Below are 23,995 nucleotides of genomic sequence, written 5' to 3'. Positions count from 1 at the left end.
CCTCGACAGCAGCAAAAGCAGCACAGGGAGACCCTGGCATGGGGGGAAGCGTGACCTGGCAGGCAGGGAGCCGGGGGGTGCAGCCGGGAGAGCGGCGTGAAGGGATGATCTGGTGGAGAACAAAAGGAGAGAGATGGAAGGACCGGGAGAAGGGACGGTAATTGCAAGCAAACAGGCAGAGCCAGGCGCAGCTGGGGGGAGAGGAAGAAAATAATCACTTGAAAGAAACCGAGGATTTGGGAAGGAGAAAAAAAGAATAAAAACCAGAAAGGAGATAAATAATTAAAGGAGATCAAACGAGGCAGGCAGCAGAACAGGCCTAATTGCAAGGATTCGTACTGAGGTTTGACATCTCCACCAGCCGCCTCCTGACGCAGAAGAAAGGGTGGCCAGGAGCGGGTCTGCCGTGCTGCCAGGGGGGCACCGGCAATAACCCTGATCAAAGCCCAGCGCTGACGTTCCTGATGCGCAGCAGCCCCGCCTGAGCCGGCGAGGGAGCGGGGAGGAAGGAAACACCAGCAAATGGGGGGAGCGAAGCAAAGGCTTGAAGAGGAATGGGCTGGGGGCACTGTTATCCTGCAGGAGCGTGGGGTGTGATGGGGATCGGGGTGACCTTGGGCCATCCAGTTGTGGCCCGGTGGCTGGAGGCTCCCGTCAATTGGGGCTCAACCCTGTGGCCCCACTCAGTGCTGGGGGTGGTTGCTGGAACTTATCCTCCTCCCCCAGGGCTCCCTAAGGCTCCTGGCCCTCGACAGGGATTTTTCTTCCCTGTGGATTTTTCTGGCCACATTTTGAAGTGCTGAGAAACATTTTGCACCCATGTCATGTCACAGTGGGAAGACCCATGTCCTGGCACCCACCTCCCTCTCCTTCGGCACCTCCTGACTCAGAGGAGAAAAAAAGCACAGGAGCAAAGAAGCCACCGCTTCCCTTCTAGTCCAAAAGGGCCTCCAAGCAGTCATTCATCACCAGAGCCAGCTTTCGCTTTTATGCACCCAAAAGGCCACCCTCACAGAGCATCATCCAGCGCAGGAGAAGCAGAGAGCCACCGCTGGCCACAAGTCCCCCACTGCATCTTATCCCACCACCAGCTCCCACAATCTCCTCCGTGACACCATCCGCTCTGTCCCCAGGTCCCCAAGGACCCTCGGCGGGCAGGAGGTGCCAGGGCCAGGCAGAGCGGTGACAGAGCTCAGCTTGGGCACACTACCCTCTCCGAACGGGCAATCAAATCCCCACCCCAGCAGGAGTCCCTGCATATTAATTGCACTGCGTTATCCAGCCATCTGTTCCCGCAGCCAGGAAAAGAGCAGTCCCTTTGGTCTCCTTTATTAACAGGTTTCCCTGTAAATGCAAACAAACCCTCCCGGCTCGGCGCCGCGCTCCAGATCTGCTTTGAGGCACCCGGGAGGGAAGCGAGAGCTAGTGGGTATTTTAGTAAATCAAGAGCAGCGAATGCAAAGGTGGTGATTTAACACTGACTGTGGCCAGGCGGAAGGGCCAGGGGAGAGGAAAGGCCCCTGTCAAGCCGAAACCGCAGATCAGATGGTCTCTGATCCTCCTGCTCACATTAAAACCTCTCGCCATCGCCCTGTGAGGGGAGCAGGAAGCTGAGCTGGCTACAGGAGGGATTTGCCCATTCCCCAACCTGTGCCCAACCCACCTCAGGGTGCATGATCATAGAACAGTTTGGGCTGGAAGGGACCTTCAAAAGCCACCCAGTGCCACCCCTGCCATGAGCAGGGACATCTTCACCAGCTCAGATTGCTCAGAGCCCCATCCAGCCTGGCCGTGAAGGGACAACAGTTTTCCCAGGAATGAGGGACAGGTGGCTGCCAGCCTGCACCCTGCTCCCGCAGGTGTTCCACCTGGAGCCCCCCTGGGATACTGAGGCCAGTCACAATAAATGACCCAAGCTGTAACGGTGACATTTTGCTCTTCTCCTCGTTTCCTCCACCCCTGCACTTTACCACATTGCCCCAGCAGCACAGGAGTGGCAGGTGGGATCAAGTGGCCTGACATCTGGCCATCTGGAGCATCTTCATATATTACTCTTAATACATGTCTCCTCTCTGTTTTGACATCTGGGCTCCAGCACAGAGCTGGGCTGCCTGAGGATGCAGCTCATGCACACAAACGCTGCTGCAACAAAAGGTGTCAGACACTTAAAGACCATGGAGACAGGAGTCTGCTCAGTGAACAGGATGAAACCCAAGAGCTCTGAGCAGAGCAGGTTTTGGTTTTTATTCACAGCAGCCTGGTTCCTCGCCACCACAGGAGGGAAGGACCAAAGGCTGCCAGCACCGCAGCTCATGCCGTGACTCAGCAAGGCGGCCACGCCGCAGGAGCTTGCGGGACAGAGGATGAAGGTCGTGTGTCTCAGAGAGACAGCACCAGGAAACAACTGCCAAGGCAAAACGCCAGCTTATCCAGGTACACCCAGCTAATCCCGACTTCTTTCCTCCTCTGCGAACTCTGTTCAGGGAGCAGAGAGGGGTGGGAGGTCCCACACGTTTGGAAACCATCATCAGTTTTCACAGCAGTTTGCGGCAAGGGGGTCAGCACATTTGGCCAAGCAGAGGACACCTACACAAGTTCATTTCTCACCTTCATCTAATATCCTCCTGGTCCTTCACCTCAGAAAGCCACAGGAAGGGTGTCTCGTTTCCCTTCCCAAAAATGAGAGATTTCCAGGCACAGGGAACAGCTGCAACTCCAAGCACGAGGCAAGGGGGCTGGGGGAAAAAAAACAAACCCCAAAACCAAGCAGTGCAGAAAGGGCATGGACATTGTTGTCATAAAGGGGATTTGAAGGTGACCCTGAAGAATCTACGAGTCAGCAGGTGCTGGAAACGAATCCCCTTCCACCACAGCTCCACTTACCCATCCTGTTCCTGAGTCCCTCCTGTCTAAGCAAAGCTTTCTGCTTGTCCATGCAGCTCCCCCAGACTTCACTGGGTTTGGACTGCTGACACAAGGCAAAAATAGAATAACCTAAGCCACACCATGAACCTCAAGTTCTAAAAATCTCCAACCCTCAGAAATCTGCTCTATCTGCTGTATTTAAAATAGCAGGACTAGAACAAGTGCGTGTTATTCCCCTCCCAGCTGCAAGGCCAGGCTTTCCCTGCAGCCACTAGCCCGCTGGCTCTGTGTCGTAGCCTCCTGGACCACCTGGGCACACACGCCAGGGGTACAGACCACCAGCTCTGGCAGATGGACACACAGCAGTTTTGAATAACCCATACTGCCTATTTCTGGTTACAAAAGTGCTGAGACGCCTGCGAGACCCCAGCAGCCAGGAACCAGCTTCATCCCAGTCTGCCCAGTGCTTTGCCTGTACTGGTTTGAACAGCCCACGCCAGATGTACTGGGCCTGGCTAGTCACCGCCCCTCCGTGTCCTCCAGCTCCAACATCCTCCTCTGCCCCCCTCCAGCACCATCTTTAATCTTTAATTCTATTAATACCACTTAATAATTACTTTGTTCCAAGCCTGCTGAGTAATGACTGCTGACGCTTCTATTTCGTTACTATTCCTGTAAAGAACCCAAGCTTTAATACACTGAATTTCTGCAGAGGAGTGACAAGAGCTGCGCTCGCTGTCCTCTCTCTGCCTACATGTTCCACTGGGCAGGGAAATGTCAAGCACTTTATCCTCAAGGCATCTTCAGTGTCACAACTGTGTGATCCAGTTCAGAACAACGAACTAATTAAAATTTTTTAAAAATAAAGAACAGTTCAGATAGCTCAGAAGAGAGTTAGAATACAAGAAGTGGGAGGAAGAAAAAAGGGAGTGACCAAACAGCATCCAAACCTTTAGGTCTCTTCCTGATGAGAAGCTTCTACACCAAGTTCTCTCACTGAAACCAACACACGGTTCCTCCGGAGGTGCTGGGCTTTGGCGTTTACTTCATCTAATCCAAATAAAGTCTGTTCAATTTAGAATTCAGCCTACGTGGATTAAAGCAATTCAAAGCAATAGGGGAAGCAGCCCACAGAGCACGGAGGAAGAGCGAATTAATAGCTTCCTTCGTTAAAGCTTACCTTCAAACAAGTCAGCGACAGAACTCGTCACCACCATTTTCTTGCAGACATTTATTTTTATATTCACAAGAGGATGAATGTAAAAGAAATTTATGTAGATGTTAAAGCAAGGCTTCTGTTCCTAACAAGAAAGAAGTCACTCTCAGCATTTTAACTTTTTTCTTAAAGCAGGACTGACGTTTCAACCACTGTGCTCTTTTACTAACTCTTTTAAAATCAAATTATGTAAGAGATTAAGGCAACACAAGGTAACAGAGATAATGCCAGCTCCTGAAAAGACACTTCTTGGATGACTTCATTCAGTTCTCCCTCTCACAAGCCTCTTCACCCCACCTTGATCTTATTTGCTCATGCCTGGTTTCGCAGCTGCTGCGCCAAAAAAGCAGCCCAAGCTAAAACCCAAGCAGCAGAGTTGAGGGCAATCAGTTCACCCACTTTTTTATGAGGCTATTTCATCCCTGCTGAAACTGATAAACGTTCAGAGACCTACAGCTTCCGCCTTCAAAAGACAAGCGCATCAGGACAATTCTGGATGGTACGCTGAAAAAATTAGGCCGTTTTATTGGTGATTAAACTCTGCACTGGCAACAATCATTAAGCTAATACAGACAGACTTCAATCAAAGCATGAGCTTTGAATCAGAAGTCGTAAAGTGACATGATGCCTTAATAAATTAAGGAAGTTTTAATTCCTCTCCGTCATCGACTCTTCACTTGAAGTTCTTCGCAAACTCCTCTCCTTTCTTAATAGAAGCCTTCAGCTCAGACATGGCCTCAGCAACCATCTTCTCTTCAAAGGGGGAGATCTTGCCAATACCCAGGTTCTTCTCAATTCCATTTTTCTGAAGAAAGAAGATTTAAGGATTAACCATTCGTCAAATGGCCTAGAGAGTAACTTACCAGCTCCAATTAAGTATTACCCAGCTGAGATGCAGACTCAGCCTGGGACCTCTGTCATCTCTAGTCTGCCAACCTTGTGCTCCTGACAAGGCTTGGAAACCTCATATTATCTGTAGCAACTTCTACAGCCTTCACAAGCTTCTCATTCACTGTTCACATTGGCTCCTTCAAGAGGAGACCAATACCAACTGCTCCTTCATGCCTCTTATCTTCAAACCCAGCCTCTGACAACAGAATTTCTCTCCTCTGGTGTTTGCCCTTCACTTGCCACTGGCTCAGTCTGAAACTGCTCCAGAGCTGCATTCCCAGGTTTTTGAGATCTCATGTCTACATCCAAACTCTTCCCCCTTAACATCCCTCTACTTCTGTTCCCTCGCCAGCTCCCGCTAAGACAACACACATCATCCTTTAAATCCAGCAGCCATGTCAGGGCTGCAGCATCCTAGTTTTTCACTCCACCCACGGGGTGACAAAAGGAATGCTTCCTTCAGAGTTCAGCGCAGGTCCTGAAAGCAATCTATTAATCCTAATCCATGCTGTAGCTCCCCATGTGCCTCAATTTCTGAGGGATTTGCTCGTAGCAGATCAAGCTGAGGAGACAGGATTGCAGACTGGTTAATCATATGAAAGCCCTTCATAAACAGGCACTGACTTGAGGCCAGTGTGACCTCTTAAGATAAGTCTGAATCTCTGGTTACTCAGCGACCTGCAGGCTAAGAGCAGATAAAAGCAGCAGTATCTCTGTCAAGCATGAGGTATATGCCCAAGTACAATACCTGAATATTTAAGAACTCTTAAAGGAATGCTCAGCTGTTAACTTCAGTGATACCCAGCGCTGGACTAAACTGGAACCAGTCAGTAAAACCACGAGATTACATCAGTAGCTACTCTTTCTAAGCCCCATCATTTAAAATACATACTCCCAGCAGCAGAGGTGTGGAGAAGTACGGGCTCTCTGTCTCTTCGGATCGAACAAAGGCACATTCAATAACCCCTTCCTTTCCATTCATTGCATCCACCAGAGAGAACACAAACCGAGCACCAGCATAGGCCATAGACAAGGTGGCAGATCCTGTAGAAGTTAAATCATTTTTAGAACAGATCACAGCAAAATTTGATATTTTCTTTAGCATCAGAGGTTTCCACAATTATATGTTGACAGAGCTACAGTGTCAGTTTGATAAAGCAGCAACTTTTGGCCAGCTATGTGCTATTGATTTGATTTATAGAAAGAAACGGCTTAATTTGACAGAAAAAGATTCTTTTTGAAGCTGTACATGGTGTGAGATCAGTTAATGTTTAGTCCTACCTACATACTGAGCTGCTGCTGGTACCACAATTCAGGCATTCACTGACATGGCAGAGCAGCTAGATTTGTAATCAGCAGTTCATAATTCTGCACCGCAGTTGTAAATAAGATTAAACTGAAGACAACTGTATCCATTCAGCTGGCAAACAAAAATTACTTGGAAGCTGTAGTCAAGAACCAACCTGCTCCTGCTTTAGCTTTGACAACTTCAGTGCCAGCTTCTTGAATCCTCCCTGTAAGCTTTTCCAGCTGATCCTGAGGAAAGTCCACTTTTGGTGTGCACTAGATTGGAAAAAAAGAAGTTACTATCAGATATCAGCACCAGATTCAGCATAAGGCCACACACACAAGGCTCTTTGTGCCATTACAGTTGTTATCAACGGTTCTCAATGGGGAAAATTAGTTACCCCAGCTCACAGGCTGTGTAACAAACTGACCAGCTGCAAGCGTTCACCAAGGCTGCTAGTTACTGCACAGACTGCGACGGGAACCACGCTGAGCTTGCTCAAGGGCAAACCACAGCTAGACAGCAAAACCAGGGCTTGCCACGGTTACTGGGTAGTCCTTTGTACTAGAGCTGCCCTCGAAGCATGTACCAGACGTTAGAAACTTCAAAAAGCCACCTTGTAAATATTTGGGTCACTGTGGCATTATGGAAGTCAAGAGCCATACAAAGGCCCCAGCCTGCCAGCAGTATTTAGGAAGTTATTGAACCTTCAGCTACAGCTACAAAAGTGCAGCTGCCTCTGTCCTGGTTGACTAACAAAATCACCCTCAGCAGTCAGCTGCTCCAAACCCCTTGCTCTTGTTCCCTAAGAACATTCTTCTGTGAAGGATACTTTATTCCCCACTTAGAGCAAAACTTTTTCCCCTTTCTCGCAGATTACTCCTTGGCTGTATCCTAGCCACCTCCTCACAAAGCTGAAGCCTGCTTCAGAACTGCATTTCATTCTGGCTTAGATGCATGAAAGGAGTCTCTCCCTGACTGCCAGTCAGGACTGACACATGCCTCCACACACAGACTGAGTTACGCCTCCTCATTTCAATGCTGTGTGTTAAAGTGGTGTTTCTAGTCCACCACAGCAAAAATCAATTCCATTTTCCTGCTGAAGTACGCTATTCATATAATGAAATATCTGTCAGAAAAAATAAAACCCAAAACAAACAGTGCCAAGACACCCAAAACACACACTATACCTCAGTTCTTATTCCAAAACTCCTTTAGAGGAGAAAGTGAAGCTATTTAAACCACCTAGAGGAGTTCAGGTTTAGCTCACTGCCTTCCCATGTGTTGTAATCTCATCACACAATGAAAGCAGCCACAAGAGCAGGGACGACCATCTCAGTACATCACACACCATCACAAAGGCACTTTACATCAATTCTAACATATTGATGAGTGTGATGCCACACACGGCAGTAACTGTGACTTACCTGAGAGATCAGAGGGATGATGGTCTTCCCAGCATGGCCACCAATAACGGGAACATTGACTCGAGCTGGATCTAAGCCCTAAGAGAAACATGAGACTTTTCAGCTTCTGAAGCACACAGACAAGAAAAACAATTAAAAACGCTATGCTTCACTTTCTGGCCAGGGTTTTTGGACACATCTATAACCCAATGCTACACAGCGCCAAAGTTTCAGAGGCAGCTATACACCAGGGACAAAGCCAGATCAGCACAGCTGAACTCCAGGTTACGCTGATAATTTTACACAGCACAAGAACCAACTCCACCAGGGCTCTTATGAGCAGTAACCTGTTACAGCTCCTGAAACGTTGCAGAATATCCTGTAACATGCAGCACAGTTTGACTTGCAAATACATACAATTCAACCACCTCCTCCAGTTGCACCAACAGGGTTGAAAATGCCAACAGAATTAAGAAGAACATGTAGCTTGCTCACAGGGGACAGCTATGAAAAGGAAAGGTCAAAGTCTCTTGAAACGCATTTTGCAAGAAACCCTATCCCCAGGCTGCTCTAGAGAATGGTAACAGGGAATCGTTGCCTTCGCCTCCAGCTCTTCTGGCTCTGTGCAGTGATTTTAAAAGCATTTTTGATAGATCTAATGATGAGAGCATGCCATATCCCTCACCCAGTATCTGTTACTATGACCTACCTTTAGTTCAGCCACAAAAGTATTTGCTCTGACAATGTCCAATGTTGTAACGCCAAAGATTCTATTGGGATTATACACACCATGCTTCTTGAAGACTTCCGAAGTTATCGGGATGGTTGAATTTACCTATAAGGAAGAATAAGTGGGCATTCATTAAAACCAATATAATAACGAAGTCAATGTGTGAACCAAACAGGCCAGTAAACCATCCAAAACACATTTCCAACTTGAAGTCAACTGTAGCCAATTATCTTAATTCCTAAACTGAAGGGCAATTTACAGTCAGGCTGGAAGAAAAATCTTGTATTTTAAATAATTTGTTCATTCTCACGACCAAGACTCCTCCCTTAGTGAGCTAAGACTTCTATTCCAGCTAAAACATCAGCATGTATTATAACCACAGTCATACAGATGTTGAGATATTAAGCACTTTTATATTCAGGTTTCCTCTGGCTTCAATATAGCCCAAGAAAAATGGGTTAATAGAACCAGAGTTTTACTTCTTTTCTGCAAATACCTTGCAGACGTTGAAGATTCTGGTCAAAACTAATAGGAACTCATAGATTACTCTAGTAATTCTGGATTTTTTTTTCCTCTGCATTTTCAAGGCCTCCAGCAAATGCTTACCGGGTTAGAAATAATACAGATCATGGCTTCTGGACAGTGCTTTGCACAGGCAGTTGTCAAAGTAGCAACAATGCTGGCATTGGTGTTGAACAGGTCATCACGGGTCATACCTAAAACATATCCAGTACAATATTTTAAGCTATCCACAGCCTACTCATTAAAGGGCAAGCGACTCCATCAAAAAACAATACTCTGGATAGAGATACGTCAGCTTCTGGTTTCATGTATCAAGAGCGTCATCAACAGACAATGTATGTCCGAAGCCAACACTGAGAACACCATAAAGCACCAGATGCAGCTCTATTTGAGCAACAAGACTGCAGAGATAGACTTCAATGAAGCACTGAGGCTTTTTATTATAACAAAGAGAACATACCTGGTTTTCTAGGGACTCCCGCAGGAATAACTACAACATTGCAGCCCTTCAGACATTCCGGCAACTGCTCAGGTCCCAGGAATCCTGGAATGGAAGTTGTTCAGGCATTATGTTTTCGCGAGGTATTAAATATCTGACACTTTGAAGTACAAAATTACACCCAGAGGCACTGATTCCTTCTTAAATTTAGCCTTAAATTCAGACCTATGCTGAAAAGCAAAGCAATACAATTATGGATGGACTCTATTTGGTGTTGTATCCTTGTTTCAAAACCTACAGAATGAGAGTGGTGGGAACCTCACATTTATCTGTTTTGAAAACCCTTGGTTCCTCCTGTTATGTGTATTTACTCTCCAAAGACACTAGCCGGCCACTACAGTCAGTGCCCCCAAAGAACTGCAGGTAGGCACAATCAAGTAAAAGGTAACCTCTTGGTGATCTTCATAGAAAATGAACATCAGCAGATTAAGTTTTGATTTCATCAGAACTGGACAGCTGTTCTTTCAGAAAATAAGCAGAAAATAATTCACGTAGACACCCGGGGAGTGCTAAGTCTGTTTAAATTCAGCACTCGAGCTTTTTTCCAAGACAATTTTATCAAATGTTTCCTGCCAGTTATTAGGAACTCCCCTTCCACCGTGCAACCACAGACCATTCTTGTCTCCATACACATCAATCTAATCAGCTAAACCTTAATTAGTCATGCACTGCTTGAGAAGAAGCTACTTAAATTGATGCTCCAGGATCATGTGAAGATTCCTCTTCAGGAGCACAGCAACGGGCACCTCCATCCATCAGAGACACCTGAGAGGGCCCTTCTGCACACAGAGCATTTCCAGCAGCTCGTGGTACCTTTAACATTCGCTCTTGTCTCGATGTGGCTGAGGTCGGCGGCAACACCTGGAGTGTGAGCGATATCGTAGAGGCTGAGCCTGCTCACCAGCGGGCTGTTCTTCAAGAGCAGGGAGAGGGGCTGCCCAATGCCTCCCGAGGCCCCCAGCACAGCCACCTTGGCATTGCTCTGGGGGAAAAAAAAAAAAAAAAAAAAGAGATAAACGCATTGAAGAGGTGTTTTGGTAATTACTGCAGCAGTGACCTCATGGATTTCACCATACTTCCTTTACTTTTATTTCTATTTCTCCATTTCTTTAAGAAGCACTACGCAAGTTTGATTGCCTAAACCCACAGAAAGTGATCATCACTACAGCCTCCCACAGATCCTCGAGGCTTATTGGTAGGACAAGTTAGAAGAAAATGTTCTTTTGTGATTTGAAGCTCAAAAGGGAAGCAAGGCTGGGCAAAGAAACAAAAAGGATAATCCTTCTTCAGATGGACATGTCTGCCCCAAGCTAAGGCCTGCTACCCTGCGGACCTACATCTGACTTGGGGTAAAATCTGGTTTGCAGTTTTTCTAGTTCCATTGCTGGTATAAAAAAATATGCCTCCCCATTTGGCAAACTAATACATCTAATGGACTACAATAAATGTAAAAACCATTGTATATATGTAAAGAAAAATGTGTATGCCTGAAATAAGTTCAAAATAGCATCTGCAGCTGCCTCAAGATTAAGCCCCCCAGAACACTAAGTGACTTCAATTTCCAGGTTTGAGTGTGGCTGAGAAGCAAGTGAAATGAACTGTTGCTTTGTTGCCCTGGTGAACCAATTATACTCTAACGTGCTCTCTGGAAGAAAGTTATTTCTCTCAAAAATGCCTGCGCTCCTCTTTGTAGAGAAAGTGTCACTAGATGAAAGTAAAGCTACTTTGAAAGTCCAGAACCACCTTAAAATGCAACACTCTGCCAAAGCAAAGGAGAACCAGAGGCTACTGCAGAGATGTAACATGGTAATATAATTACCACTGATAAGGACATTCTCTATCACACTGTCTTACCCGATAAAGCCACGAGAGCTACAAGTCCCTGCATGAACAGCTTAATTATCATGCTATGACAATAAATAATCCACCCAGAAGCTCGATCAGCCTAACCTCAGCTCGCTTTTCTTGCCACTACAACAAATGTAATTTAGCACAAAACTCTCCAAGGGAAAGCAAAGTCTGGCATTAGTCACTGCTACGCCCCATACTTATCTTTGAGTTAATACCAAGAGGTCAAAATCTCATTGCTAATGAATTTAATTCCTATCAAAATAATTACACAAACCTCTCTTGTAAAGCATAGCTTTATAGATGCAATAATAATTCTGTCATGCCACTGGGAACTGTTTATCTTAGAAGACAGACGTTGATCTGCATCTCCCTACCACGTAGCCGCAGTCCTCTCCTGGAATCAAAAGTCACGCACAATGGATTTCAGCGTATTCAGGATTACTGTTAAACCCCCAACCCCAACTTTAATTCTTAATATATTTTGTAAGCAGAGGCATATTTCAGTAGAAGAAGGAAGCTGCACGCAAACTTGCGCATCATCCATTACGCGCCATCAGAAAGAGAAGTTTACTCAGAACTAATAGTTTTGGCCAGCACGTTTACACCTGTCTGGAGAAAGGCCCGAGCTCCTGGGCACGGACGTTTCACAGGGAGAAACGCGGCATCACCCCGAGCGGGGCTGCTCCTGCCTCTCACACACACCGACCGAGGCGCCTACAGCCGGCGCACACACAGCCGGCGCACACACAGCCGGCGCACACACAGCCGGCGCACACACAGCCGGCGCACACACAGCCGGCGCACACACAGCCGGCGCACACACAGCCGGCGCACACACAGCCGGCGCACACACAGCCCCTCCAGGGCCGCGCCCTCCGGCGGGCCCGGCCGCCCCTCAGCCCCCTCACAGAGCGGGGCCAGGCCCGGCCCCAAGGGGGTGCGGGTCCCGCGGCGCCGCCGCCGCCCGGGCGTGCCGCGGTGAGGGGATGCCGGCGGCGGTCCGTACCTGCGCGGTGGTGGCGAGGCCGCGGCGCAGGCCGGCGGCGGGGCGGGCGAGGCGGGACAGCATGGCGCGGCAGTGACTCCAACGACCTCCACGGCGCGGCGGCTGCGCGGGACCGGCGGCTGCTCTCGCGAGAGTTCCGCCCTCCCCCGCCGCGGGAAGCCTCGCGAGATCTGGCCCTAGTGACCGCCGGGCGTCTCTCCCTAGCAACCGGGCGGGGTGAGCGGGCCGCGCGCCGCCGTTGCCACGGCAACGAGGCGAGACGGGCGGTAGCAGCAGTCGGCGGGTCCCGAGGGCTGGCGCGGGATGGCGGGGATGGCGCTGTGCGAGCCCCGCCACCTCTACAACATCCTCAACCAGCACCGGCGCTTCCCCCGGCTGGCGGAGCCCAACTACCTGTGCCTGCTGGGTGAGCCGGGGCCGGGAGGCCTGGCCGGGCCCGCTGGGCCCGCCGCCTTCTGCCTGCCGCCTGCTCTGCCTGCTGCCTGCTGCCTTCTGCCTGCCGCCTTCTGCCTGCTGCTTGCTGCCTTCTGCCTGCTGCCTGCCGCCTTCTGCCTGCTGCCTGCTGCCTTCTGCCTGCCGCCTTCTGCCTGCTGCTTGCTGCCTTCTGCCTGCTGCCTGCTGCCTTCTGCCTGCTGCCTGCTGCCTGCTGCCTTCTGCCTGCTGCCTGCTGCCTTCTGCCTGCTGCCTTCTGCCTTCTGCTTGCTGCCTTCTGCCTGCTGCCTTCTGCCTGCCGCCTTCTGCCTGCCGCCTGCTGCCTTCTGCCTTCTACCTGCTGCCTTCTGCCTGCTGCCTGCTGCCTGCTGCCTGCTGCCTTCTGCCTGCCGCCTTCTGCCTGCTGCCTGCTGCCTTCTGCCTGCTGCCTTCTGCCTGCTGCCTGCTGCTTGCTGCCTGCTGCTTGCTGCCTGCTGCCTTCTGCCTGCTGCCTTCTGCTTGCTGCCTTCTGCTTGCTGCCTGCTGCCTGCTCTGCCTGCTGCCTGCTGCCTGCTACCTGCTCTGCCTGCAGCCAGGCAACATGCTCCAGCCTGGGCAGGCTTCCAGGGAAATGGGGTTTGTGGGCTCCAGCGTACAGTGAAGAGCTCACGTCCTTTCTTGTAGCTCCTGGGCATTGCTGTTGGGGCACTTCTCCCATCCCATTGCAGTTGCCATGACCCAGTGCTGCTCCAGCTCTTGTCACATCCAGCTCTTCCTGCTCTGATCCACCCCAGGGATCCACCCTTTCCCTTGCTGGAGGTTTTAGAAGTTGACAAGATTTCTTGACCGTGGCACAAATATTGCTGATAAGCGTTTGCATCTTGCATAGTGCTGCTACCAAAAAAAAGGGTGCATTGTATTGTGGTATTGTTGAATGTTTTGGTGAGGGAGTCAGCCAGGTTGGGAGTGGGGCTGGGGTGTCTCCCGTGCCCCTCTCCCCATCTCTGGGGCAGCACAGAGACAGAGCTGCTGAACACCAGGGGGTCAGAGCAGGCCGAGCAAGTGGGGCCAGGCTACAGCACAGGGCAGAGCAGAGCGGAGCAGGGGACTGGTGCTGTGAACGCTGCGGTACCACACCTGGGTCAGGACTAAAGCTTCTGGCATTACTTGTTGTTCACAGAGACTCACGTCAGCACTGGCATTTGTTATATCCACATTAGAAAGTCTCGGTTTCTAAGAAACCAAATCTCTTTATATGTTTGATATCTCTGCCTAAATTCCCACTGGCAGAGTTAGGAACAGGATTCTCCCTTAAAAGTACCAAATAAGCCAATTGCTCTGTCCTGGTTGTTTTTTTCAGATGCCCGGACTCAGCGTGAATACAATGAGAGCCATATCATTACAGCACGCAGGATTGAACAGGTAAGGGGGGGTTACTGTTTCTGTGAACCGTCTCTGGATTTAGCAATTAGCAGTAAAACAAAATTGGATTTAAACCCATGGGAATTGTCCCAGCCTCTCCTGCCTGTTCCAGCCACGTTCCATTTCTGCCACTGGAGGGGTGTATTCTGTCACAAAGCAAAGTGGCTTTGGTAGTCCAAAGGATTGGCACATAGGAGCTGTAATATCAGGAAAAATATTGCACAAGAAGTAACATATCGTGGCCTTGTCTCACCAAGGACAGCGTTGGCATCTTTACCACTGAGGCCGATGAAGCAATCCAGCGTAGTTTGCATCATTTCTAAATTCTAACCGGGTCTTTCAGGGTCAAGTACAGACGTAGCACCAAACCCATCCCAAAGCTATAGAGTAGTAACTTGCAAGGCTTCGGTAGCGTTGATGCCACAAGCAAAGCATGGAGCTGGGCTCCTGACAGAATTCCTCTGTGATTTTATTAGAGTCCTACGGGGGAGTATCTGGTACCAGACTCCGAGGAGCTCGGGTGTGTCAGATACTGTGTGGTGTATGACTGCGAGACCAGCTCTTTGGATTGCTGTGACAATGAGGAAGAGGAGAAAGAAAAAGGTACCTGTGACTCATGTCAGTCAAGACCTCACTGTAGGATAGATATTCTTCCCATTCCTCGTTTAATTTTATGAGCTTATTGGAAGAGATGCAGATTTACTCGGTTTCTTTCAAAAACCCTAATATCTGTGCTATGCCTCTGTTTTTTCACTGTGTTGCATATGTTCTTAGGCTTCAAAAATCCAGATTTTATTTCAAAACTTCCTGGAAGGTCTGGTTTCCTACGTGTGGACTGATCCCTCTGAAGTTCCTTGTTGCATATGAGGAATGGATTCTTCTTTTTTTCACATTTCACTGAGATTGGGCTTGTTCAACAATTGCCTTTTAGGGAGCAATGCTTCAGAGACTGTAAAGACTGACTCAGGTTCCTCCTGTTCGCAGGGTGAGTACTTCCTTCTCTGAGGGTCATAAAAGCCTTTCACGTTATCATATTTGAAAAGATTTAGCTTTAATGAGGTTGTGATTTGACAGAGTTCACCGAGAAATGTGAGGAGCTGGAAAGTTTTCCATGTAATTGTTCAGTCTTCCTTGAACCGTGGAAACGTTTAGTTTTCACACATCCTTTGGCAAAGAGTTCTGCTGTGTGCAGAACCACTTCTGTACATTTGTTTGGCTTCTGTTAGCTTTATAGAGGCTACTATAGTTTTAGCGAAGATTTACATAATTTTTTTAGGAAAAACATCCCAGAGTGTAAGGGAAATGAATAAAGCAAGCATGTTCATAAAAGCGGAGTGATGAGACAACAGCAAGGGAAGGTGTGGAGGACCAGATGCAGGTTTCTATTGTGCTGATCTGTTTCTAAAGCAGACACAGCTAGAGGCAAGCGGGATGGATCCCTTGGGAGAAGGAGGGGGAGCAGCCGTCTCACATAATTTGCTTCACAAAGGGGAGTGTTTAAAACACTTGTGAAGAATTTATTCAAAGATACATCCCCCTTTGCCTAAAGCAGACTAAAGAAAAGAGCCTCCATAAAACTATGATTATTAGATTTAAATTAATAATACTTCCCTAGTATGGGAACTTATTGGAAGCATTTCCCAGAGAATAATGGGGAGGGGAAAAAAAAAATCTTTATCTAGACCTACAAAAGAAACTAGGAGAGGAATAAGAGATCAGGACAAGAGGTGAAAAGTGGTGTGCCTTGTTACTGACCTGCAGCAACCATTAAAGTCCAGCTTTTGACAGGCCATTTCCTGCAGACCATTAGATGAAATAAAAGGAATTTGCTGTTAGTGTCACCGGGGGAGATGTGACCCCCAGTGCTGACGGAGGCTCTAAACCTTCCCCGGCAAAGAGCTTTTTGATCTCCTTAGATGCTGAGGAAGGAACTGCCGTCCGATACGCCAGAAGCTTGGAACAGTTCACCCGCCATCCTGTGCTTGTCCTGAGGGGAGGATACAAGCATTTTTCAGCTTGCTATCATTTTCTGAGGACTCAGAAGTTACTTTGGATGCCTCAGGTGAGATGACGCTAATTTGCAAGCAGAAGACATTAGCATTCATATTCAGCTGATGGTGGCTAATGATTCAAGTTAAATGGTGGTATAAATCTGCTATCAATTTCAAACAAAGGAATTAAATGTAATTTGAGTTACTGGGCTTGCCCTGGGTCTCACCGCTAACTCTTTTACAGCCATGCTTTGCCTTTTTTATCCTCCTTGTATTGCGTGAAAGCAAGCTCATGAAAACAACCTGGGAAGGTTTCTCTGATAACCCCGAAACTGGCTACTGAAGAGTACAGATAACTAAACAAACAGTAGGAAATTATGAAAAGAAGCAGGTTCCTCTCTGACACGTGGTTGTCTGGGATGTTACACAGTAAATGTTTTCAGACAGAAGGACAATTCCTATCAAGCGCTGTGTTTCAGGTCTATAAAGCTTTCATCAGGAAGGATCACAAAGCAAGTGCTGCCATATGGTTTCAACAGGCCCAGGAAGAAAAAAGCCATCCATTGGAATACTGGTATCCTAATTGTTTGGTTTCACTTACAAATATTGAACTATTTAGCTTCTGAGAAAAAATTACCCTTTTTCATATCTAGGACAGGACCTGAGGCGGTGCAGATATAGAAGCAATGGACAGCAGAGAGCATCTCATCACACCGTGCCTTTTGTTTCTGTTGTTCCTGTTCACTTCTGGTTCATGTGAAATAGAATCACAGAATGGTTTGGGTTGGAGGGACCTTCCCAGCTCCCCCAGTGCCCCCCCTGCCATGAGCAGGGACATCTGCACCAGCTCAGGTTGCTCAGAGCCCCGTCCAGCCTGGCCTGGGATGTCTCCAGGGACGGTTCATCCACCACCTGTCTGGCCAACCTGGGCCAGGCTCTCACCACCCTCAGTGTAAAAAATTTCTTCCTCATGTCTGGCCTGAATCTCTGCTCCTTTAGTTTAAAACCATCATCCCTTGTCCTATCACAACAGGCCCTGCTAAAGAGTCTGCCCCCCCCTTTCTTATCAGCCCCTTTTGGTTACGGAAAGGCCACAATAAGGTCTCCCTAGAGCCTTCTCCAGGCTGAACAGCCTGTGACACAGTGCTAACCTGTGTGATGCTACAGTGCGGGAGGGAAAATCAATTCACTTTGTGCTTCTTTGTGCAGGGTAGCAAACTGCTGAACTTCCCCATCAGATTCAGCTGGACACAAAATACTTCCTTGCCTCTCAGTCTAAGCCTAAATCTCTGACGATTTAAATTGTTAGGCTGCTGCTTTGTTCTGCTGTGCCATTAGCCAGGTATCGGTGAAGGACGTAGAGGCACTGTCAGCTCCTCGTGTATTTTTGTTCTCAGCCTTCACGCTGCCAACGCCGGATGCAGCTGTGGGCTCGTGTTGTACCACTCCAGGGCACCTGCAGCTCTGCAGGCGGCAGATGATTTCATTCAGCCTTGCACACAGTAACCAGGGAGAACATCAAATGAATCTGTTACGCTGCAGTCCCTCCAGACATTGTAAAGAATATATATTATACTACCTCCTTGTTAGCTGGAATTTGTTTCAAGTAATGCCACAATGACAGCAATACTGTTAATTATTCTCAGTAAATCTGGCAAAGACTTCAATATAGAGAAATTCCAGGTAATTAAATGAATCATTACACTAGAATGTTCTACGGGCTGTTAACTAAGTGCGTGTTTGATTCTTCACATCTGTTTAAGAACTTACCAAGCTAATAGGAGCAAATACACTCTCTAAACTGAGCCTATGGTTTCTCTCTGGCAGGAACTAGACAACTTCCAGCTGTACCCTGTAGAAATACTGCAGGCGAAGTTATATATGGGCAATTTCAAACAGGCCTGTGATCAAAAAATTCAGAAAGATCTGAAGATCAAAGCACAAGTCAACGTCTCTGAACAGCCTGCCACACTGTAAGTTAAACAGTTCGAGGTGTATCTTCACCTGTGTCTGTGCCTGTGAAAAAGGGACGTGGCACAGCAGCAGAGCCCGTTCGCAGAGGAGTCAGTGCCTGTGAATTTCCAAGGAAACCTCTGCAGATTCAAGTGCTATTTCATGCTCATTTTCCTGATCTCTACCCCGGAGTTAGCACAGCAGCAATGCAGTGCTGCAGAACCTCTATGTGGGTGGATTGGGTGAGAGGAGGACTAGGAGGTATTTCACCATCCTTCGGGAAGAACCTACATCTCTGAATAGCTTTCAGAGCAAAATCTTACAAACACAACAGTGTTTAAGCTAAATCACCAACGTTTCACATGGTTAGTGTTCCTTCCTTGCCTACATCTGTCCGTGACCACTGTGCTCAGTCTGTGGGCCATGCTGGAAATGCCATTTCACACAGTGAAAAATCCAGCAGCATTTCTCAAGGTGGTGACCAAACCAAAGTAAGTAACAAATCCAGTTCCCTACCCCAGTGCATGTTTACCAGCAGACATTTCTAATGCCTTTGGCTCCAGAGGAAAATTTTCAAAGGCCTCTACACCATGGGTAATCTTCCCATGCCCTCTGTATGACGTGCTTTCACATTTCAGAGATTCTTCACCAACATTTTGCTCCATTAGTTCTCTGAGTTGTGTTCTCTGAGCTTGTGTGAGGAGGAGGTCATAGAAAACCACATGAAGTGAGCTGGGGGGCTACGTTCACAAAACCGCCAGCATACACACTGTGAAGGCACTCTTGCTTTCAGTTCATCTGTTCTTATTTAGCTCTAAGATGAAGGAAGCTGTAGTTTAAAACATCAATGCTGATACTTTGTGGAATGGAAAATCAGTAATTAAACTGGTTCCATTTTACAAGAAGCTCCATGTTTCACCATAACAAATCCCTTATCATAATGTTAATGATGACAATGATGAAAAACTCACATGTATAACAGCAAACAAGATTATCAGCTTGCCTCCAATAAACATATCTTTTCAAAGCTGCTTCTCTGGTCCGTGTCACATTGTCTGCTCTTTTTCCAGGTTTGCAGAAGGAGGCAAATACCTCCATATATCCGTTCCAGATTCAACTGAAGCAGATCTTTTTTCTTCCTTTGCCACCATCTCGCATTTCATAGGTGAGTTGTTCCTGTTCTGGAATTCCTGAGACCTTGCTCACTCTGGGATATTAGATGGGAGTGACTGCAGCAGGAAGCTCAGGCAGGAGGGTCGTAATCTGTCGAGATCAGCACACTCCCAAGCAAGCCCACACCCTGAAGGATACCAGAGCTGCCTTACTAACCAGCCTGATGGACAAGGAGATTTTACAGGGCATCTAACTCTGATGTTCCTACTCACTTTAAACAATACCTCACTCACTGAGAATAATGAGCTTTCCACTAGATCTGAGAAGGCTTTGCTGTAGGATGTCTACCAGGGCTTCATACGATTCCCTCCTTTTGTTCTTAAATACAACCTTTTGACTCTTACCACCCTGAATCTTTAACAACCAGAGCTTTATTTCAATAAGAGTGTAACATGCATTGGAGAACTCACTACAAGATGCTGCTAATCTTTGTGATTTGCAGTGCAGAACCACCATAGGGCTGAGGAAGACTTTCAGGTTGGACGGCATAAATCCACCTTCAGCTGATTACATCAGAGAGGGCAAGAAAAAAACAGAGTCTCCAGCTCAGTGCCTGCAGCGGCACAGCAGGCACAGCTCCATTCTGTGGGGGTGTCCAACCATGTCGTTATCTTTTATCACACTTATGAAATAACACCTGCTGCAGACCAAGGCCCTGCTGAACTGTCTCGTACAGACCCAGAAGCAAAAGATCACCCCATCCCCACAGACCTTATAATCTAAGTACAAAATAAGAAATGACAACTGGACACAAACAAAGAAACGAGGAAACAATATTTGAGGATATAATGTTGTAGTCCTGAACTGAATTTGATGATTTGCATGCATCGAAACCCAAATATCAAAATCCACTGGCTTGCCCTTCATTTTGCCCCATTTTTTCCCACTAGGATTTCAGAAGACATTGCCTTTCTCACATAATTTTGGCAGAAGTTTCCAGAGCAGACTATAAATGTTTATTAGCTGTAGTTCTTGTGGAAGTGTGTACTGTTTACTTGATAGTCTGTTTACTTGACAGTTCAGAGTCGATTACTGAAACTGGAATGGTTATGGGTGAACACCAGATTAAAGCTCTCCACATACTCTCAGAGTGTGGAAATCCTCTTGCCTTGTATGTTGGAGTGAGACCATTTCTGCTCAGGTTTTGGAACAGAACTGATGTGTTGCGATAGAAATAAGTCAGAAAACTCTGTATTAGAGCTTGAAGAAAAAAAAAACCCATACAAAACCCCACAACCTCTTGATAGCAGTAAAAGAAGAGGCTTTGCCATATGAATTCTAGAGTTGGGTGCTGATATTCCAAAAACATGTCACGCTGTCTGCTCTAGAGAGAGAGGGAGAGAATTCAAAAGGTTACTAATGAAATATAGAATATTTCGGGCATAGTTAGCAGAGTCAATGTGGTTAAATGTGACAGCATCCTCTTAAAGCCAAGTGAGCTTGGCTTTTGTAGAAAACGAGTTTGCCGATCTTAGCAATTCTCACCGCAAAGTATCTGTCATAAAAACATGATAAAATAAGTTCCCTAAAAAAGATAAAAATCAGCAGGTACAAGTTTCCTACTGGTGACCCCCATGGAGAGGTAAGGGTATCAAGTCCAAGTCCTCTCCAGTTTGATATCCGAGTCCTCCCGAACAGTTAGGTTTGTGTTCATCAGAAATTTCAGTACCTTTAAACCTTTCTGGGAGGAGTTTGAGCAGCTGAAGTGATGCTGAGCACAGCTGATGGGGCAGGGTAGGCCACTTTTCTTCAGTTATCTGATGTAAATCTGACACTGATCTGTGATGAAGCATTGGCTGGTCATTGTCGTTTGGTTCTGGTCTTCAAAGCCACGTTTTAACTCAGTGGATTTTTATAATGAGAAAGGCAAATGCTTACAGAAACTGTAGCTGGCAGTGCCCATCTGCTGCTGTCAGGGTTCGTGAGGGTTCCTGTCGCTCAGGCTGCCAGCCTGTCAGCTGTCACTGAACCACAGCTCGACTGTACCGTTGGGAGCTTGATTTCCCAGATCACTAATCTGCGATTGGCGTTTCTTTACTCAGACGCTCAGCTGGATCGCGGAGCGGTGCTGGTGTTCTCCAGCCTGGGGATAAGCCGGAGCAGCACAGCGACCATGGCCTATCTTATCCATTCCTGCCAGTTTTCCCTGAAGGTACGTCACTGGCGTATTTCCCACAGATGCTCACTGAGTCTGCAGCTTATTTCTGTTTCTGAAGCCTCATTACTGTAGCAATTAGACATTATCTGTGCTTTCATGGAGACTATCCACCTGATAATGTAGCAGATTATATTATATGAGATTGCATCTTCTTTATACCATTAAGGAGGTGGATTGGGTGTGATTTTGGATCTGCGAGTCCCTACCCTGGCACCTGTGATATTCTTGCATTTCCCTACTTAACTACAGGGCTATAAAAATAAAGATGTGGTTACATATCTACCATTTCTGCTCTCCTGGATCTGAGAAACTGAGTATCTGGAAGCGACTGGAGTTAATCCCATCTCTTAATACCACGGGATTACAGGGAAATTCAGAACGCAGTGCTTGCAGGGCTCTGACTTACCACTGAGCTCAGCAGCACTGGCTTATTCCAAAACCCTATTTTATTTCTCCAGAAGCAATCCCCTCCCACAGGTAGGGCTGTAAAGAAATCAGGAACGGGATAATAATAGCCCAGGAGGGATGTACAGGTTAATTGGCCAGTACACTGTGTTCCACAGCTCTGAGTAACATAAGAAAAATAATTAAGGATGGCTGAGAGTGACCGGGCTGTGCAATAGCCTGGCGGACTCTCCCCAGCTGCTGGGTTTTTTATTCCTTCACACACAGCACACGAGCACCGTGCTGCTCTGGGCACCGTCTCCTGGTACCTGCTTCACACAGCGCTTGAGAACTGAAAAGCATCTCCTTAAAAACCTTGTTCTTGTCTGGAAAGTGTTTCCTCCCTTGGGAGCTTGAAAGGATTGATCCCAGCTTCACTGAAGCTGGGCCTGTATCTAATCGTTTAATTGATTTTGTGCAAACATTTGCAATATGAGAGGAAATCTCTTACCATCACTGCGTGCCAAGGGGTAGTTTCGGGCTGAACGTGCCAACAGGGCTGCAGAAACTATTTTCTCTCTTCTGCTAGTGCTGGGTATGATTGCTCCTGCAAGCTGATAACCGTTCGCTCGCACGCCAAATTACTGGAGGTGCTTGCAACAGCAGTGCAAAAGTCAAAGGCTGATCCTTGCAGTTTCTCTCAGTTGGCATCAACAGGTTGGTCTCAGCATTTTACTAAGTGCCAAAAAAAAGAAGAAGAAAAGGTTGACAGCGCAGCGGCGTGCTGCGGCTGGCTGGACAAAGCTTTCCCGGGGCATTACCCGGGCAGACAAGTTTGTTTCTTGCATACAAAAGCAGCACAATGAATTCCCATGTGATCCTTCACCCAGTCTAGGCAAAGATCTTTGAAAGCTTCAAAAGACATAGATATTGCAAAAGGAAGGCAGACTTGGGATGTGCAACCCCTTATTCTATTGGTAACTGATATGTGAGTAGATCTGTTGAGTTCAGAGGAACTACAGACATCCACGCCATGGGCCCAAGGGAGTAAATATTGGAAGATCAGCCTCGGAACCTGCAGAATCACTGAGATTAGAAAAACAAATCAGTGGAGCGCTATCTTCTAACCTTTGGTCTCGTGACGCTTAAGCAATCCTCCCAAGCGCAGGAGGCCAGTCGGTTTTAAAAGTGGGAAGATGAGCACTACTGGACAAACCCCAGGATGCTGCTGGAGTAAAGCGGAATAATGCCAGTGGATCTGCCCTGTGTGTAGCAGAGTTCCTAGCTGATTATATGGAATTAACAAATAATTGAGGTGGCTGTAATTAATGCAGTGGGATAACCGGAGCTTCATACCTGCTCTGCCACAAAAGGTCACACCAATCCAGAAACATGATAACCTTTGCTGCTTGCCTGTGAATAGCCGATACTTCACTGCTTTGCTTATCATCCATGGAAGATAAAACATTTTAGGGTAGAAAATCCAGGACTGCATTGCTCCATTAGTTCAAAATAACGCAAGATACCTGCCAGGTAGGGAAAGCAGCCTGAGCTGTCCTCATGTCCAGGAGAGGAGCGTGAAGGTGACAGGCTTCTCTGAAGTTCACATCTTCACTCAGTCTGTCCCTGCTTTGGTAGGAAAGTCTTATCTGCAAGTTCTTGCTGTCCAACACAGGGAGTAAATACAAAGTTGTGTCATTTGTAAGTGTAGCTCCTTCATGTAAACACCCAAAATTCACTTTCAGTTCAAAGTCCTAACACTCTTTTGCTTTCCTTCTTTTTACAGAAAGCTTGGGACTATGTTCTGAAGTGCAAAACGAACATGAGACCACACCAGGGCTTTGTGAAACAGCTCTCAGACTGGGAGACCAAAATCTATGGGGTGACGATCACAGATGTCTCTGAACTAAATTACTGACAGGCAGGAAAGAGAACGGCCAGCAGGAAAAAGCACTTCCCTGTCCGAGCCACCGTGTCGGTAGGAAGTTACTTAAACTCTTGTTTGGAAAACAGATCTTAGCATAAAGGAAAGGCTTTCCTTTTTACCTCCATATTTTTTGCGGTCACGTTTTGGAGCCATTTGGGAAACTTACCTGTGCTGCAGAACGTGCCAGTGACAACAGAATTTCCCTGTTTCAGAAGTTCCTCCTCTCTGTGTGTGCCTTCTCAGCTGCCCACGGACACCGCCTGTCACAAACTCGCTGGCTGGACTGTCTGGCAAGACCACAT

The 23,995-nt window shown here is 47.3% G+C and overlaps 2 protein-coding genes across 2 annotated transcripts; one reads left to right on the top strand and one right to left on the bottom strand.

The window, feature by feature from the left end:
* Nucleotides 1-4,578: 4,578 nt before the first annotated feature.
* Nucleotides 4,579-12,381, bottom strand: MDH2 (malate dehydrogenase 2). The gene is made up of 9 exons (XM_065647305.1): nt 12,275-12,381; nt 10,231-10,399; nt 9,379-9,462; nt 9,003-9,112; nt 8,376-8,501; nt 7,688-7,765; nt 6,436-6,535; nt 5,865-6,016; nt 4,579-4,886 (listed from the first exon to the last, which is right to left on the bottom strand). The coding sequence occupies exons 1-9, from the start codon at nt 12,335-12,337 to the stop codon at nt 4,755-4,757; spliced, it is 1,014 nt and encodes a 337-aa protein (XP_065503377.1). The 5' UTR covers nt 12,338-12,381; the 3' UTR covers nt 4,579-4,754.
* A 92-nt stretch (nt 12,382-12,473) lies between these two features.
* On the top strand, nt 12,474-23,684 carry STYXL1 (serine/threonine/tyrosine interacting like 1). Its single transcript, XM_065647253.1, has 9 exons — nt 12,474-12,680; nt 14,046-14,107; nt 14,584-14,710; nt 15,039-15,092; nt 16,024-16,169; nt 17,926-18,071; nt 19,122-19,216; nt 21,267-21,376; nt 23,553-23,684. The coding sequence occupies exons 1-9, from the start codon at nt 12,578-12,580 to the stop codon at nt 23,682-23,684; spliced, it is 975 nt and encodes a 324-aa protein (XP_065503325.1). The 5' UTR covers nt 12,474-12,577.
* Nucleotides 23,685-23,995: the final 311 nt, after the last annotated feature.

Source organism: Caloenas nicobarica, chromosome 17 (genome assembly GCF_036013445.1).
Source record: "Caloenas nicobarica isolate bCalNic1 chromosome 17, bCalNic1.hap1, whole genome shotgun sequence".
Lineage (NCBI taxonomy): Eukaryota > Metazoa > Chordata > Aves > Columbiformes > Columbidae > Caloenas > Caloenas nicobarica.
This window is presented reverse-complemented; position numbering and strand designations above follow the sequence as displayed.

Bases quoted from the DNA above. Each gene is read 5' to 3' on its own strand.
- MDH2 (XM_065647305.1), bottom strand. From the start codon at position 12,337: ATGCTGTCCCGCCTCGCCCGCCCCGCCGCCGGCCTGCGCCGCGGCCTC. The intron at 10,400-12,274 runs GTACGGACCGCC...TTTTTCCCCCAG, and splicing joins GCCTCGCCACCACCGCGCAG to AGCAATGCCAAGGTGGCTGT. The intron at 6,536-7,687 runs GTAAGTCACAGT...TTTCCAATCTAG, and splicing joins TCATCCCTCTGATCTCTCAG to TGCACACCAAAAGTGGACTT.
- STYXL1 (XM_065647253.1), top strand. From the start codon at position 12,578: ATGGCGGGGATGGCGCTGTGCGAGCCCCGCCACCTCTACAACATCCTC. The intron at 12,681-14,045 runs GTGAGCCGGGGC...TGTTTTTTTCAG, and splicing joins CAACTACCTGTGCCTGCTGG to ATGCCCGGACTCAGCGTGAA. The intron at 18,072-19,121 runs GTAAGTTAAACA...CTCTTTTTCCAG, and splicing joins TCTGAACAGCCTGCCACACT to GTTTGCAGAAGGAGGCAAAT.